General features: G+C 45.4%; 1 protein-coding gene across 24 annotated transcripts in view; it reads right to left on the reverse strand.

Annotated features, from left to right (window-relative positions):
• The window catches only part of tcf7l2 (transcription factor 7 like 2), a 93631-nt gene that overhangs the window by 48103 nt on the left and 30784 nt on the right, over positions 1–14744 (reverse strand). For 13 of the 24 annotated variants that reach the window (XM_030399888.1, XM_030399892.1, XM_030399890.1 and 10 more), the window contains exons 4-5: positions 11950–12051; positions 4135–4194 (exon numbers count right to left, since the gene is read on the reverse strand). The exons of 4 other annotated variants lie outside the window; for them this stretch is intronic. In XM_030399888.1, the coding sequence (XP_030255748.1) occupies positions 4135–4194; positions 11950–12051 (162 nt within the window). The remainder of the gene's footprint in view (positions 1–4134; positions 4195–11949; positions 12052–14744) is intronic. 7 more of the 24 variants (XM_030399900.1, XM_030399899.1, XM_030399898.1 and 4 more) reach the window with 1 other exon arrangement.

A 14744-nucleotide genomic window follows, 5' to 3' on the forward strand; every position in this document is an offset into this window, starting at 1 on the left:
AAGTTCAGATAGGTCTTCAGTGGAACTGCCAAGAGGAACAAAATCAAATAAATTGGGGGGTTAGTCTCGTTCAGGCTGGCCCGACAAACCTGAAAACACTGTTTAGAATATGTGAGGAAGGTGGCAGAGGACGATGCTAAATGACTCAGAAAGCACATACCCGGTGTTTACCCCTGAAAAAACTCCAAAGCAAAGCCCCCTCTCCCGTTGTAACGCGGGTGGGAACAGAAAATTCAAGGCAGCTTAAGTGCTCTCTGGAATCACTCAGCATTCCACTGTCTCCAACACACACATACACACACACACACATAGACATCCACAGAGTTAAAATTTGACTGTGACAGTGTATTCATCCATAACTGTAAATTGTTCTTTGGGGAATTTGGCGGGGCTTCGTACTCTCTCCCCCTATCTCCCCACCCCACATCCCCCACTCCAGTCCTCTTCTTCTCTCCCTTTTCCACATAGCTGTCTCCATCACTCTCAATCACAAGCCGCTTGTACATATGTATACGACAGGCAGTCGCCGGAGCAATTGTGGGATCGCTCAACACCAAGTCATTACAAAACCAGAGAGATTCACGAGGCCACACAGTGATCTGGAGCTTATAATTAAGGACGCACCGATAACTTGTTTGGTGCATCCTCGAAACTCTTCAAGTTCCGTTATTGATTGCTTTTCTGATGATTGATTGCTTTTGTGGCTTCTTGTAACAGTTGGGATTCTTCAGAAACCATCTTAATTTAGCTTAGCGCTGCCATATTAGCCCACAAGTTAAGGGTATAAATATTTAGGCGTCAAGTGTCAAAGAATCTGAGAGTCAAACGTTTCTCGAGGTGGCAGTCCTACTCAAATCCAACCTTTACTTCTCCTGCTTCCTTGCACCTACTACACTGTGAACCCAGGTCACAAGTTTCCCTTAAGAATGGCTGCCATGAACGCTACTTATGTCCAAGTCCCTGCTCTTGAACAGCGACTCAAACAAGACATCCCATGCACTGCCTGCAGAGTAAAACATCAGACAAGAAAGCCACCCCTCAGCTGCTCCTCCGCTATTTTCCACAGTTTTATTCTGGTTGTTGTAGTAAACTGACAGCTTCCTGCATATAAAAAAAGCCAGACTTGTCTTTGTTGTGATTGGTCGGCTCAAACACACACACACACACACACACACACAGACATATGCACAAAAAAAGCGTGCTCTTCTTAAAAGTGAAACTTTTCTTAACTTCAGAAAGCCTGTCAGTTTGAACGAGGCACCCTCGCCATAGTTATGTGTCTTCGCCCCCCTCAAGGAGAAGGAGGCGATTTCACGGCACTCGTGTACCTGCTGCACATCCGTGCCACGATGCCTGTGTGTGCCGTGTGTCAGTGTCATAACACTCCCAGGCCAAAAACTACTCTAAATTCTGCAAGCCCTCCCCCCCCCCCGGGATATTCGCTTAATCACTTCAACCCACTCTCGAAAGTTCACTTCCAAACTTCCTGGAAAAAGGAGCAGACATTTCTGAGGAATAACAAAGCGGGGTTAGCGGGAGTAATAACATTGTATTTAATCCCACACAATTCTGCCCCATACTGGAGCGAGAGGAGCGAGCCAAGAGGGACTTGCAGCGAAAACAAATCAACGCGCCTGCAGATGGATGTGTGTTGGCAACGCACGACGACAGAGTCAAGTGTCTGGGGTTTGTAACAAAAATGACCTGGGTTCAGTAGGTTAGGGTGAGGGGTTAACTTTGGCTGAGGTATGGTGCACCCTGAGTGAAAAAGTCGCCATGTGTAGACGCTGTGTTTCACCTTTCTCCCTGCTACCGTCCCTCTCCTTTTTCTTTTTCTAAATAGTTCCCTTTCTCTTTGAGGATTGGGATTATGGTTACGCTGAAAGGACAACGCAGAAGAGTCCTGCTAGAGATGATGTGCGCGTTGAGTTAAAAAGTTGCCCTGTGTTGACACCGTGTTTCCCCTTTTCCTCTGCTCCTGCCCCCTCCTACGTTTTCCTACGTAAGTTCCCCTCCTCCTTGTGGGCTCAGCTCAGACCTCAGCCCCTTCCATACCGCTGCTGGGAAAAAAAAAAGGAGGTCACGGATCGCCTTACTCCAGCCCGTCTCCGTATGGTCACAACCCTCCCCCTCCACACCTTCCCCTACCAGCACCTCTCACTCAAAATCTCATTCCATCACTGTGGCCAAATCCGCCTCATCCATTCTCCCTCCTCCTCCCCAGCCCGTTTCACTTCTTCCCTCCCCTCTTCTACTCCACTCCCACCCTTCCTGTGCCCTCAGCCCAGTGCTAATTGGTAAATCTGTTGAACCATGCCAGCCCCAACAATGAGACACCTGGAGTTCTGTCAAAACAAGTTTCCCTGTGAAAACGGCCTCCAGTGTTAATACAGTAGCGTAGGGGAGCTGCTGAGTCTCTTGTTGCTCACGAGGGCCGGCTGCAGGAACGGAGCCGGGGACGGTGCTACCACAGGGGGAATCTGTCAGAGATGAGTGCACTGGACTGTCAGTCATAAATTAGATTATCTATCAATATCACTTCTGAACCTTGATCCTATGTGAAAACGAACTATGACAGAATTGCGATTACCACACAGGTTTTTTTTTTTTTGGGGGGGTTTTTTTAAATCCGCCTCACACGGGCCTGCAAGTCAGATTTCTGGGTCAAACCAGTTCATGTTATTGTATGCAAACACATGGAGGTTTAGAGCCCGGCCCGACCGAGCTCTGACTACTTGTCATCCAAAACTCAAGTCACACCTTAGACACAAGGATACTACAGATACGCTGGTCTAGACAAAGGTGTGTTTGTGAGACACATGCAGAAAGACAGGCACACCCAACAGTGATCCTGCCAGACCTTGTCAAACAAGTTCCAGCAAAGGCGCTTGTATAAGAGAGGGAGGGGGAAGCAGGCAGCAAGCTGACGACTACGCCGTCATATTAATAGCTGTTTTCGCAATAAAGCGTGATTTACCTTCCGTCTTCCTTCCTTTCTTTCTCTCTCTTGTTTTGAAGGACTCGTGCTGTTGACTGGCAACAAAGGCCCGGCGGAGTGTGCAAAATCAACAAGCAATTGATTAGTCAAACAATTCAAGTAGGCAATCCACAGAGTGATGGTCGCCTCAGAGGAGATTAATGGGCTATCCTCTGGGCCAGCGTCTTTCCAGCTTCACAGAGTTGAACCGAAGGGAACCAAAACAAGGCCGACTGATGTCTGCTCTGCGGCAAAATCAAAACTAACTTCACCTTTCCGTTTCAACTTCCTTCAAATGACATATTCAAGGGATTTTTATTTCTTATTTTCAAAGAGGTGCAGGACAATGAAAGGAGTAATCTGGACTGTGACACTGTCATCTTTTAATCTGACAATTTTAGGTTTCAATCACGATCTACTTTTCAGGCGAATCGCAGGGATTGCGCTATTCGACGTCCTTTTATTTCGGTTCCAAACTTCTTAACCTCACTGACTGGCACATCTAAACCAATACAGTGATGTGGAATGTCTTCAATTGGCTCTTCCTTGGTTGCAAAATTGTAGACAATGCAACGTATGTTGGCCGATGAGGAGCTTGTGCTGAAAAAGTGCAATCTTTAAGGCAATGTTGGCAAATAAATGCACCCTTAAATGCACATAAACACTGCGATATTTTGCTCGATCTACCTCTTTGTCTTTGCTTCTTCGATAAGACATACAAACCAAACAGAAGTCTCACTTCTCCTGCTCCTCCCAGAGAGTGGCATTAAACCATAGCGAGCCAGAAACTGACAAATAAAGAAGGCAAACAGAATCCAAGAACACGGAAGTGATGCTAAACAAAGCTGGACGAGGAAACACCTTCACTACTCTGCAAAACCTGGACATATGTGCCATCCAAAACATCCCATCACCTGGATTGGCATTTTCAAGTCATCACAAAGCACACCAGCAACAAAGCAGCAGCACTGGATTACAGCACAAAGCACAACACAGCATGATTATCAGCATCATCACCAGGATTTTTATGTCTGTCATTCATTATTTTTGTTGTATTTTTTTAGGAAAGAATCATCAATTATCAGTTGTTAATTTGAGTGTGTGGAATCAATCAAAAAATCCAAACAAGATATTTTTGGAATTCAAAGGTCTCTCACCAAATGAAATTGGTGAAGGCTCAGATCTGACTGTCCGGGGAATTCCCAGCAGAAGGGCCCCTGAAAGGCAAAGATGGACGTTCCCAAGTCACACAATTATATCAGCTCTCCATCTCTTGTTCGTTCTCTCTCTCTCTCTCTCTCTCTCTCTCTCTCTCTCTCTCTCTCTCTCTCTCTCTCTCTCTCTCTCACACACACACACACACACAAACACACGTATACGAATGTGCACACAATCCCAGCCAACCAGGTTTTTATGCAAAAGCAACGTGTTCTCCCTGGAAATTATGCATCCCCTGGCTTTTTAGTTATTTAAACTACTACCTCGTCTCTGCTGGCTCAGCTTTCTCCTGGGTACGTGTTCGGCCCCATTATTACTAATTTTACACAGAGAGAATAGGAGAACACTGGCTCTGCGCTGGTTACACGGCTGTCGGTATCGGCTGGCTGGTTGTTAAAACACTACTTTGCTTTGGTAGAACATTTTATCTCCTCAGCGTCGACACCTTTTTCGCAGACGTTCAGGGGCAGTCAGCTGGTCTGGGGCTCCACTGTCACCTCCACGTGTCTCAGCACAGACTGTCCTACATATCTAGGGGCGCAAACAGGTACCGTGACCTCACACAGAGGTGTATATAATTTGTGCCAGAGTAAGGTTTTCGCTATGTTAAACGTGAAATTATAAAGTAAATATATGAAGCAAAAAGGGAGTCCCTAAACTTCTAAATTAAAAAAATCGCAGTGAGCGTTTAATTTAAATTACTGGATCAAAAACAGGATTGGCAGTTCTCCCTCTCGCCCTTCTACGTACTTCCAGCTTGCGGTTGTGTGTCTCCGAAGAAAAGTAAAACACAAAAAATTGAGGTTATATCAGACTTGATACCCTGTTGCCCATCTCTTTTTTTTTTTTTTACAGAAGATTGCTACAGTTGGCATAAAACCAATGATGTGTTGATCCTTTCAAATCAAAACTTGACACTCCAACGATGGCGTTGGTGCTGAAATAAATGTAAAAAATCGAATCGAACCCTGACTTCACTATCGAAGGACAAATCGAATCACGGATTTCTTTTTCTGGGGGGGGGGGGAGAGAATCGTGACACATTTCCTGATATTTTTATCACTTTGCTTTGTGCGCTGAAATTGTGAGCTGCATATTCTTGGAGGAGGAGGCACTCTGAGGTTAAACTTGAACATTTGTACCTGCTGACATTCAGATCTCACAACTCTCTGACAGACATCATGAGGCGATAAAGGACAGGAGAGGCAGGAAAGAGGAGGAAAATAGGGAATAGGAGTTATTGATTTCCAAAGGAAAGTGCTAGTAGAGGGCTCAGAACATGCAGAGAAAAGCAACAGTTTACTGAAGGGCTCCTGCATCTAAAAAAGCTACCGTGTCGGTGGCGTTCTCTGCACTGACATCACTGAGTCCTGTTTGTACTTGCGCATGACCCCGAGGCCAGCCAGATAACTTTTCAGAACAGATAGACAGCGAGCACTGCGGTTATTGGTGAAGTGCACACACTTAAGAGATACAAATGTGCATTATCCTTTTTAAATGTGCATGTCCAACATAGAGTCACACATTCCCTGGGGTAGCCTCAGTTCACGGGGGTTATTTGACGGTCAAATACCACAGCAAGGGAACAGGACGACAATGGCCCTCGAGCTATTGACACACAGAGAAACACACAAAGACAATACAACAAACTGCTCACAGTTTCACAATTCCCGCAAGCATGTGCTATAATGGAGAGGCTCCTTAACGACACACATTCAATAATACGCGTTTGACAGAAAATACGCAAACATTTCGAAATCTGGTCGGCAAATTATCAGGTACTTTTAAAATGCTTAAGTATTCTGTTAAGGGAAGACTCATGAGTCATTGTTGTGGTATTGTTGCTGACTAAGCCAACAGTGAGCGGATTGTCTGTGGGAACAAGCGGCCGTCCAGACTGCTGGACCGATGCAATGACCGAGGTGCTCTCATTTTCATTGTCACGGTTCCCGGGGCCTGACGCCACGTCTCGACACGGCCTCAGATTTTGGCCCGAGCCCGATGATGTAAGCGTGACCCCTTGAACAAATGTCTTGTTTGAAGGAGACAGCGAGAGACAGCGGACAGACACAATAGTCTCTATCTGAGGTTCTGGATTGAGTTTTTTTTTTTTTTTTAAAGAACTGGGAGATATGGATAAAACATTCAGCAGCGGTGTATCTGAGTTTGTTTTGTAAATTCAATTGAGGAACTATTTTTGGGAGATTAACCAGTCCACTTCTCTTCCATTCCCATACAAGAACAATAAGAGTAGAAGATGCAGTCTTGGTTTTCTGTTTTTAGAGACTGAAATGTCTCCAAACTAAGGACATGTTGTGTCTGGATATTGTTGTAGAACTGCGTCATTCACAGTGAATATGACCTCTGACCTTTTGGATATAAAATGTCATAACTTCATAATTTCAACCTATCAGACATTTATGTAAAATGTTGTCTGATTTATCATATGGGTTGTTGAGTAATGGCCAAAACTATCTTTAGTGAAGTCCTTGACCTTTGACCTTAGACCACATAGTCCAAATCAGTTTAAATCCTGGACATTTGTGCCAAATTTGAGGAAATTCCCTCAAGGCGTTCTTGAAAGAATGGGACGTACATATAAATGGACAGACAGCCCCAAAAACATAATGCCATGATGCAGATCAGCGGCGTCAGTCCAATATCCAGTGAGCGAATCAGTATCGACACCCAGTACCAATGCTGGATCTGATTGGTCCCAACTCTATCATTTATAGGTAAAAGAAGCAGATGGGAATGTCTGTAATACGGCCCTATCCTGCATGCCAAAAAAACTATTTGCAACTCTGGATCCAAAAGTGGCGACGACAACAAATGCCTGAGATATGAGCTTTCTTTGCAGCAAAGGTTAAGGGTGAATGGAGGAATGCGTGCACAGAAAGACGACAAAAGGGGGCTGAGAGAGGTTATTTGGAGAAGGCTTAAAATGCAGAGTGAAAGAGCAGTTTAAGGTCGGCATAAGGCAGGACGGAGAAAAGCCTTCGAGGTAAAGCCTGTGGACAGTGCGTGGGTGGTGCCTGCTGACCATGGGGTCGCTCATTAACAGCTGAGGAGGCCAGGCATCCCAGAGTCTCGGGCAATTGTGTGGCTAGCCCAGGTGCACGGCCCATTCAGAGCACAGGAAGCCCCCTTTATCCCCGGGCCTTCAAAATGGACAGAGAAGCGGTCAAGGGGGGTGAATGTGATCCTGGACGGAGAGCAACAGTCGCACTCTCATCAGCCGAGTTATTGTGGCATGTGTTTACTTAACGCTTGACTAAGACGCGGTCCTGCCCTTTTGTTTTGTCTTTTTTTTTTTTTTTAATGATATCAAAAACACGTCAGCTCTTTTCACACAGCCTCCTTCCAGTCCACATTCTTCGGAGAGACAAGCAAGACTGAATGAGAATTAAATAAGCATGTTCAGTAGTTGTAAAGACTCAGGTGGGAGGTCTTGCGGGCCATAAAAATGGCCGGATTCCATCACTTCCTCCACACTAATTACCATACACTTGGTGCAAGTGCCCTCCCCTCTCCTCGTCCCTAGGCCCATGCTTCACTACCTCTGACACACATAGACACACACACACACACACACACATTTATACACACAGAGGCACAGTTGGGAAATGGTTAACACTCCAGCCGTCCCCTGCTGCCAGTGAAAGCCCACAAAACAATGGAGACATTGTTCGAGCAGGGCTAGGCTCTAGACTCTGAGGCTGTGTGTGCGCGCGCGTGTGCGTCCGTGTGTGTACGCACGTGAATGTCAGGGGAAGGAGTTGGTGCGCATATGCTCTTAACATTTGCATGTTTCTGCCCCAATTCCCATGATGGCAAATTAAGAAACGTGAATCAATAAGAAACTGTTTAAGATGCCTTTATATCTCGTCCCGGGGGTGCCGCGCTTTATCTAAAAACTGAACACGAAGTCTGATCACATGACCACGAGATGAGCCAAATGATGTCATGACATCACAAACATGAGACCGACTCCAGCTGAGTCCTTTACTGCATCACTGTTGATGCTACAAACCGGAATCAAGCTAGTGTGGTATGTTACGCTGTGTTACAGGGTTAACACAATAATTACCGTCTAAATAAGTGTAGAAGTGTTTTTGGGGGGGGGGGGGGGCAAAAACAATTAACATACACAGACTTCCTAAATTCCTCCACCAGTATCCACAGAAGGCTCTTCAAGTCCACAATGTCAAATTAAAACATCACAATAAAGGCAAGTTGACAAAGCAAGGACTGTTTGTGATCTTTCCCTCAGGAGCTGCGCGAGGCATAAAAAATGTTTCTTGGAGTCTCTCCCTCAGAAAACACACATCAATAGGTGGATAAATATTGAATAACTTTCGGCCAATGGCATAAAAGTTCAGTGGCGGTGGGTTTCGAGGCTGCCTGCGGGGTGGTCAGGCACTTCAAAAAGGCCCTGCGTGGCCCCCTTTGAGGGCATGGTAAACCAGGGCATACGGCGTGCCCTCGGACTGACCAGCCTGCGCGAGGTCACTTCCTCCACCTCGACTGAGCCTCCCAGCCGCAAATGAGACCGCCTTGTCTGCATGTCCACGTCTCCTCCATCCTCCTCCCTCAGCCACAACAGACTCTATCTGCAGCCATCTCTATCTCTCCTCCAGTCTATCACTGTCTATTCTATCGTTGTTTCAACTGTCTCAGGGTCACTTAAGCTTCAGATCGCTGTTATCTAGCAGGCCAATCGACGGCTGCTTATCACTGCCAATGCAGCCGGCTAGCGCTCCAGGCAGGGAGAGGTCAAGGTGTCTGAGTGTTTCCTTGCATTTGTAAACAAAAAGAAACTACCGTTTACAGCCCAATTTATTGATAAGAGGATCACGTACTGGTACATGCATGCCTACATCTTGTACAAAAAAAAAAAAAAAGATCAACTGATTGAGTGACACCAGTGGGAGTCCGTGTGGGGCATCATTGGCATTCACAATGCTGTCCGCAGTTGTCCGTCTTTTCTATATGTACAACAGGCAGTATGATGCAAACCAGGGAAACATTCAATCACACTTCCTTCTCAGTCAGAGGTGGATGCCGGAGCGGGATGGTAGGAGCGGCAACAATACAAGCTGCATTTCACATTCAATTTATCACTTGTGCTAACAGCGAGTTGTGTGCCTATGCCGCGATGCTGCAATGCCTCTGATCTTACCAGCCTGTGTATTCTATCAAACAGATCACACCAGGGCTGGGCAATATGAGCACTAATATTACAATATATTCCCTGATATTGATCAGTGTCAGTACTAATCACGATATTGTTTAATGGGGCTCCAACTGCTCCATTCTGCTGTTGCTTCTGTTTTGTGCTTAGGATAAAAGCACAAAGAAAAACTCGAAAAAACGTCAGCTATCAGGTTGTCCGTCGTCAAATTCTACTGTTGTTTGACCCCACGAAGACACATCTCGAATTGTTTTGACATTTTGTGGCTGAAAATGACCTAAAATCAAATGTTTTTTTAAAAAAGTAGTTTTGAAAATTTAACACAAATACCTGGATAGATGGCAGAACATAAGCGTTTTAAACTCACCACAGATGTAAAACGCAGATTGTGAATGAAAATTCTGTCACAATTTAGTGTTACTTTAAACCGTGCCACGGCTTCATCTGGCTTGAAATCACACGCTTTCTGTACGCTCTGTGACTTTTCCTCATTTTCATAGCACGGGCATGTTTTTAAGTGATTAGCACGCGTTGTTCAAAAAGCTCAGTCTTTTGTATCACAGTCGCTGCATTGTGTTGTTGTGAACGTCTGTACTTCAGCGAGGCTTATTTTTTCCATCTGGCTGGTTGTCCATCTTTGTTGTTTCAAGTTTGTTTTTGCCCCAAAGCCAGTGTCTGTTTTGTGATGAGTTGCTGGCATTGCCTGTTTGTTCCAAGCCTGTTAGTGTTGCACGCTTGACTGTTTGTATTACAACTGTCTGTGTACATTGTGAAAAATAGATGCCTACGTGTATTTTCCCGAAAATAAAACCGACAACTGTTTTGTTGTAATTGTGGATAAGTTCAGCACGCAATTTGTCAATGAGCAATCTGATTTAAACGAAAAAAACATGATCCAAGGGGAACATAAAATGTGTTTCGACGTCACTAATCCATTTTAAGAAGTTTGAGCTGCGTTACACTTTTGGGTTGCTCTCAAACTTCCTTTAAAAGTGAGTTGTACAACAGGAGTTTAGGTGGATGTGAGGTGGGAAGTATTTACAGCCATATGACTCATAGCAGGATAAAACCTCAAGTATTTACCTGCAGCTTTTTGCTGCCTACGACCAGTTTAATGACTTCATAGGAGTTGGTAACTCTTTTCTCAGTGTCTCCTAAAATAACAGAGTACGAAGAGGCCCCTGAACTCTTTGGTATAAAAATAACACCAGCAACGCAGGGAGAGATAAGGAGGGCCTTAACCGGGCTTGTTTTGTTCAGAGTAACACTGTCATCGCTCGCTTTTTGTCTTAAACACAACTTTTGACAAGGTTCCTGTTTCAAATAAACAGCCTTGTCGCCTCCTGCTATTTTAAGACGTGCTTAACTTGAACGGGCAAAACACCAAGAAGGCCCTAGCCTGCCAACTTTTGAGTAACTGTTCAGGATGGTATTTATTACAGACCATAAAAGTAACTTATATGATCAAATGTCAAATGTGACTGAGAGGGACAATGTGTCTCGGCGGCGTAATTTGTGCGATAACAAAACGCCACTGCCTTCCGTGTGAGCTCCAGAGCCATGACGACTACTAACTGTGTTGTTGCATAAACAAAAAGGGTCAGCGGTGTATTATTAGCTCCGGCACTGAGCTGTTACCACAGGAGATATTGTATTCATGAGCATACAAACTTGGAAAGCTTCTCCATCTGCAATCGTTAATGCGCTTTTCAATTTTTCATTTTCATAACGATATGTAGAGGATGCGTGACTCCAAAACAGAAGTAACAACTGTGCCAGTAAATGGCCGAGGGCATCCGTGATCACCTCACTAATTCTGCCCAATCCTCACTCTCATTGATTTTCCTGGCTCGCTAACCCTGTGACCACATACGTACACCTCTCTATGTTCAACCTTTCCCTGACCTCCTGAAAACTTCATGCCTTTGGCTAACTACTAAGTTCACGTTCCAACTGTTCATTCTAGAGCTGCTTTCCTCTTAGATATCGACATGCCTGGGGTGGATGCTCTGTTATGTGCATCTACTGCATATGCCCCTATCTCTGTCCAGCCAACTCTCCTGCCAGACTACTCCTCCGACTACGCAGATAGGGTAATCAATGTTGAAGGAACGCCCACACTTCCCTCAAAGACAGTATGTTAGCAGCCCAGCATTAGCTCACTCTCGTGAAAAAAGTTGACAACATCAGACCAGTTTTCCATAATCATCCAGCTCGGTGCGAGGCCGGGCTGGGAGTTATCGTTTCCTCTGGGATTAAAGGCGACGAGGCTGTCCTAAGAACAACTGCTGCACCTGCCACAGTGGCAGCCCCCAGTCCCGATCGCCACCTGATCACTCACTAACACACCAACTTTCTGGGATTCATCGCTGCCTCTGTTAAACCGACTGTTAGTGACTGAGATTAAACGGTAAATGCAAACCAATGTGCAAAATGGAAGGGCTTTAACACTGAAGCTGTTCAGAGGACGGATGAGAGAAGAAGAGTGTGTCTTTCTGTCATAAATAAGGGAGGAAGAGCTGGTGAAAGAGGAGAAAGTACCGGGCGGAGTGTTACTTACAACGATGTGTGCCGGTGACGGGGACCTGGCATCTTTAAGTGCTTGTCTACTTTGAAGACTTCCTTGTTGAACATCTAGCAGGGGCCATTTCATCTGTAGGTACTGAATGGCAGAAAAGGAAACAGAATGGAAAGAAAGAAACAAAACATGTTAACAATGCAGAAAGAAAACAACTAAAAGAACAAATTAAAAAACAGGACAAAAAAGGGGGAGACGACATTTCTTGACAGGTGTGTGGGTGTGGAAACTCAAAAACATGGAAGAGCAAACAAAGATCTTGAGGCGGATGGTGGATGGCGGTGAGGATGGCCTCGAGCACGTATCGGAGAGTCCGGCAGCAGTGCACACAGTACATAATTACACAATTACACTTACACTCAGACACATACAGCACAGAACTGTTAGCCAGGCTCCTTCAGGTATTTCCTAAACAAAAAACTTTTGATAAAAGCAGCTGAAAAGGTGACTTTGGATTCCATTAAGTCACTAATTTGGAGTCTGGCAGGGCAGAGGTTAGGGTACTGTACACAGCTCAGGGCTTTAAGATGACCTAATGTCGTAAAAGTGGCTGTTGTCAGGCTTTTATTGGAACCCATAAAGAGGTTAAAGCGTGGCAGCTAACCACACTCCTCTGAGGCTAAACCTCCTGACTGCTCCCATAAATGATTGACTTGGCCTCTATCAGAAGTCTCCCTGTCTTTCTCCCACCCTCTTGCTCTCTCTCTCTCTCTCTCTCTCTCTCTCTCTCTCACCCACACACACACACACACACAGACACACACACAAGCACACAATAACAGATAAGCAGAAACAAGGGTCATGAGAAACATCTGTCTTTGTGTTATAAACTTGGGTGGAGTCCTTTTAATTTCACGTCATGCGCCTCGCTGACTGTTCTATCGAAAAATGTTCTACCTCGTCTCTCTTCCCGAAATGAGCAGCTCTGTCCACATATTTCTATATCTGATTGTAATAAAGGATAGTACGTTTTCAAATCGCCGAAAAAATGCAAAGATTCATGCGAAAATGGCCAGACATCAGGTTTCTCTGTGGATTCTAAGACTGCCTGGTGGTGACCTTGCAACAGTATGTGGTCCAGACTCTGCTTATCAATGTCAAGGCCGCCTAATTTGAGGGAAAGAGGTAACAGCAGCTGTTTCAGCTCTGAGGCCTTCCGATGGGCACTGACTAAGAGATGAATGGCCTCAAAACTGGCAGTTCCCTCAGTTTGAAGAGTCAGGGTTAGGTTTAGCAATGAAATTTGCAATGGCTACAGATACTTAGCAAAAGATTAAGCACTGTTAGGTGATATTAGAGCCGGATCCAAATATTCGACTATTCGGATATTCGCATTTTTGCTTTCTTGCTTAATGTAGGCTTGGGATTACAAACATGCATACAACACACCAAACCTTATGGCAAATGTGTTTTTATTCAAAATTAAACCGAAAGACACCATCGAGAACAAATTCCTTCGCGAGACATGATCAACTCTCCCTCCTTGCCCAACCAAAGCTTTGAATACTTGCTGCTGATTACTAAATAAGCCCCAAAAAATTGTATTCGGGACAACAGTCTGACAGGTGAACTTGGACTTGATCTGTGTCTCTGCAATGCCAGTTGGATGCAAACCTTCAACATGATCAAGAAATCGTGCCTTTCCTCTCAAGACTCATGGAGTCTGTTGCTTCACTTGGAGCTATCCGATTCACATTAAATCATATTTCATGAGTGACTAAGTGCTTCTTTGCAAGAATGACATAAGACCTAGGCGGCTCATGCAGTCCTGCTACATTTCATAATTATCTCATGATCATTATTGGCCCACAGCCCAGGATCTTTTTTGGCACTTGGTGACAAAAAGTTTAGACACTGCCGCTTGATAAACGACATCAGTGCAACCATTCAGCCGTCTTGCACAACCCAGGAAGGGAAGTAAGCGTTGGTTCTCTGGTAGTGGTCTGGTGATGCAGGTACATTAAAACCAGTTTTCTTTGTGCGGCCATCCAGCGAGGGTGACCGATAGTTTGTATTCATGTCTGAGGGCGCGCGCGCGTGTGTGTGTGCTGTATGTGTGTCAGAGCTGGTCAGAGAGTGAGTGTGTCGCGACCCTTCCTGAGACTGTGTCTAAATCAGTGGTAATTAGCGAAGAGTTCACTGTGGGGTGCCTGCCAGTGGAAGACGCTGGAGGGAGTTATTGACTCCATGTCCTCAGTTACAGCCCCTGCAAGGAAAAAAAACAGTTTGCTGCCTGGTCTTTCTCCACCACTACCACTCATTTATGACCCCGAGACGGTTTTTACTGCTAAAAAACAGGGTTTGTTTATGCTTGTTTGTATGTCCTGAGAGTGGAAAAAGGAAAGGTTGTAAAAACTCCAGAGTTGAGGTCTTGCGGGTTTTTTATGGACCCCCCACACTGGGTATTAATTGCCATGAAGGGGAGAGAGGAGGAGGAGGGGGGCGGGGGGTGGTGGGGGTGTCGTAACAGTAAAAGAGGAGGAAGAGAGTGACGGGGCTGCTGTCATCTATGAGGTAATTCAAGACAGTGTCCATTGGTGCCAGAGGGGCTAGGAGACATGGCAGCGCTGGAGAGAAGAGGGGGGGGGGTGAAATTGTGAATCCAGTCATGGGAAAGTCCTGCCATCGCGTGTGCACACATGCTCACACATGCAAATATTCAAACACAGCTGCAGCCGGGGAACGGGGTCGAACAAGAGGACGTTCTGAGTAGGTGGGTAAGGAGGGTGAAGGTGACACCCCTGAGTGTGGCAATGGGGTAGAGAGACATTGAAAGA

The sequence above is a fragment of the Sparus aurata genome, chromosome 20, assembly GCF_900880675.1.
Source record: "Sparus aurata chromosome 20, fSpaAur1.1, whole genome shotgun sequence".
Lineage (NCBI taxonomy): Eukaryota > Metazoa > Chordata > Actinopteri > Spariformes > Sparidae > Sparus > Sparus aurata.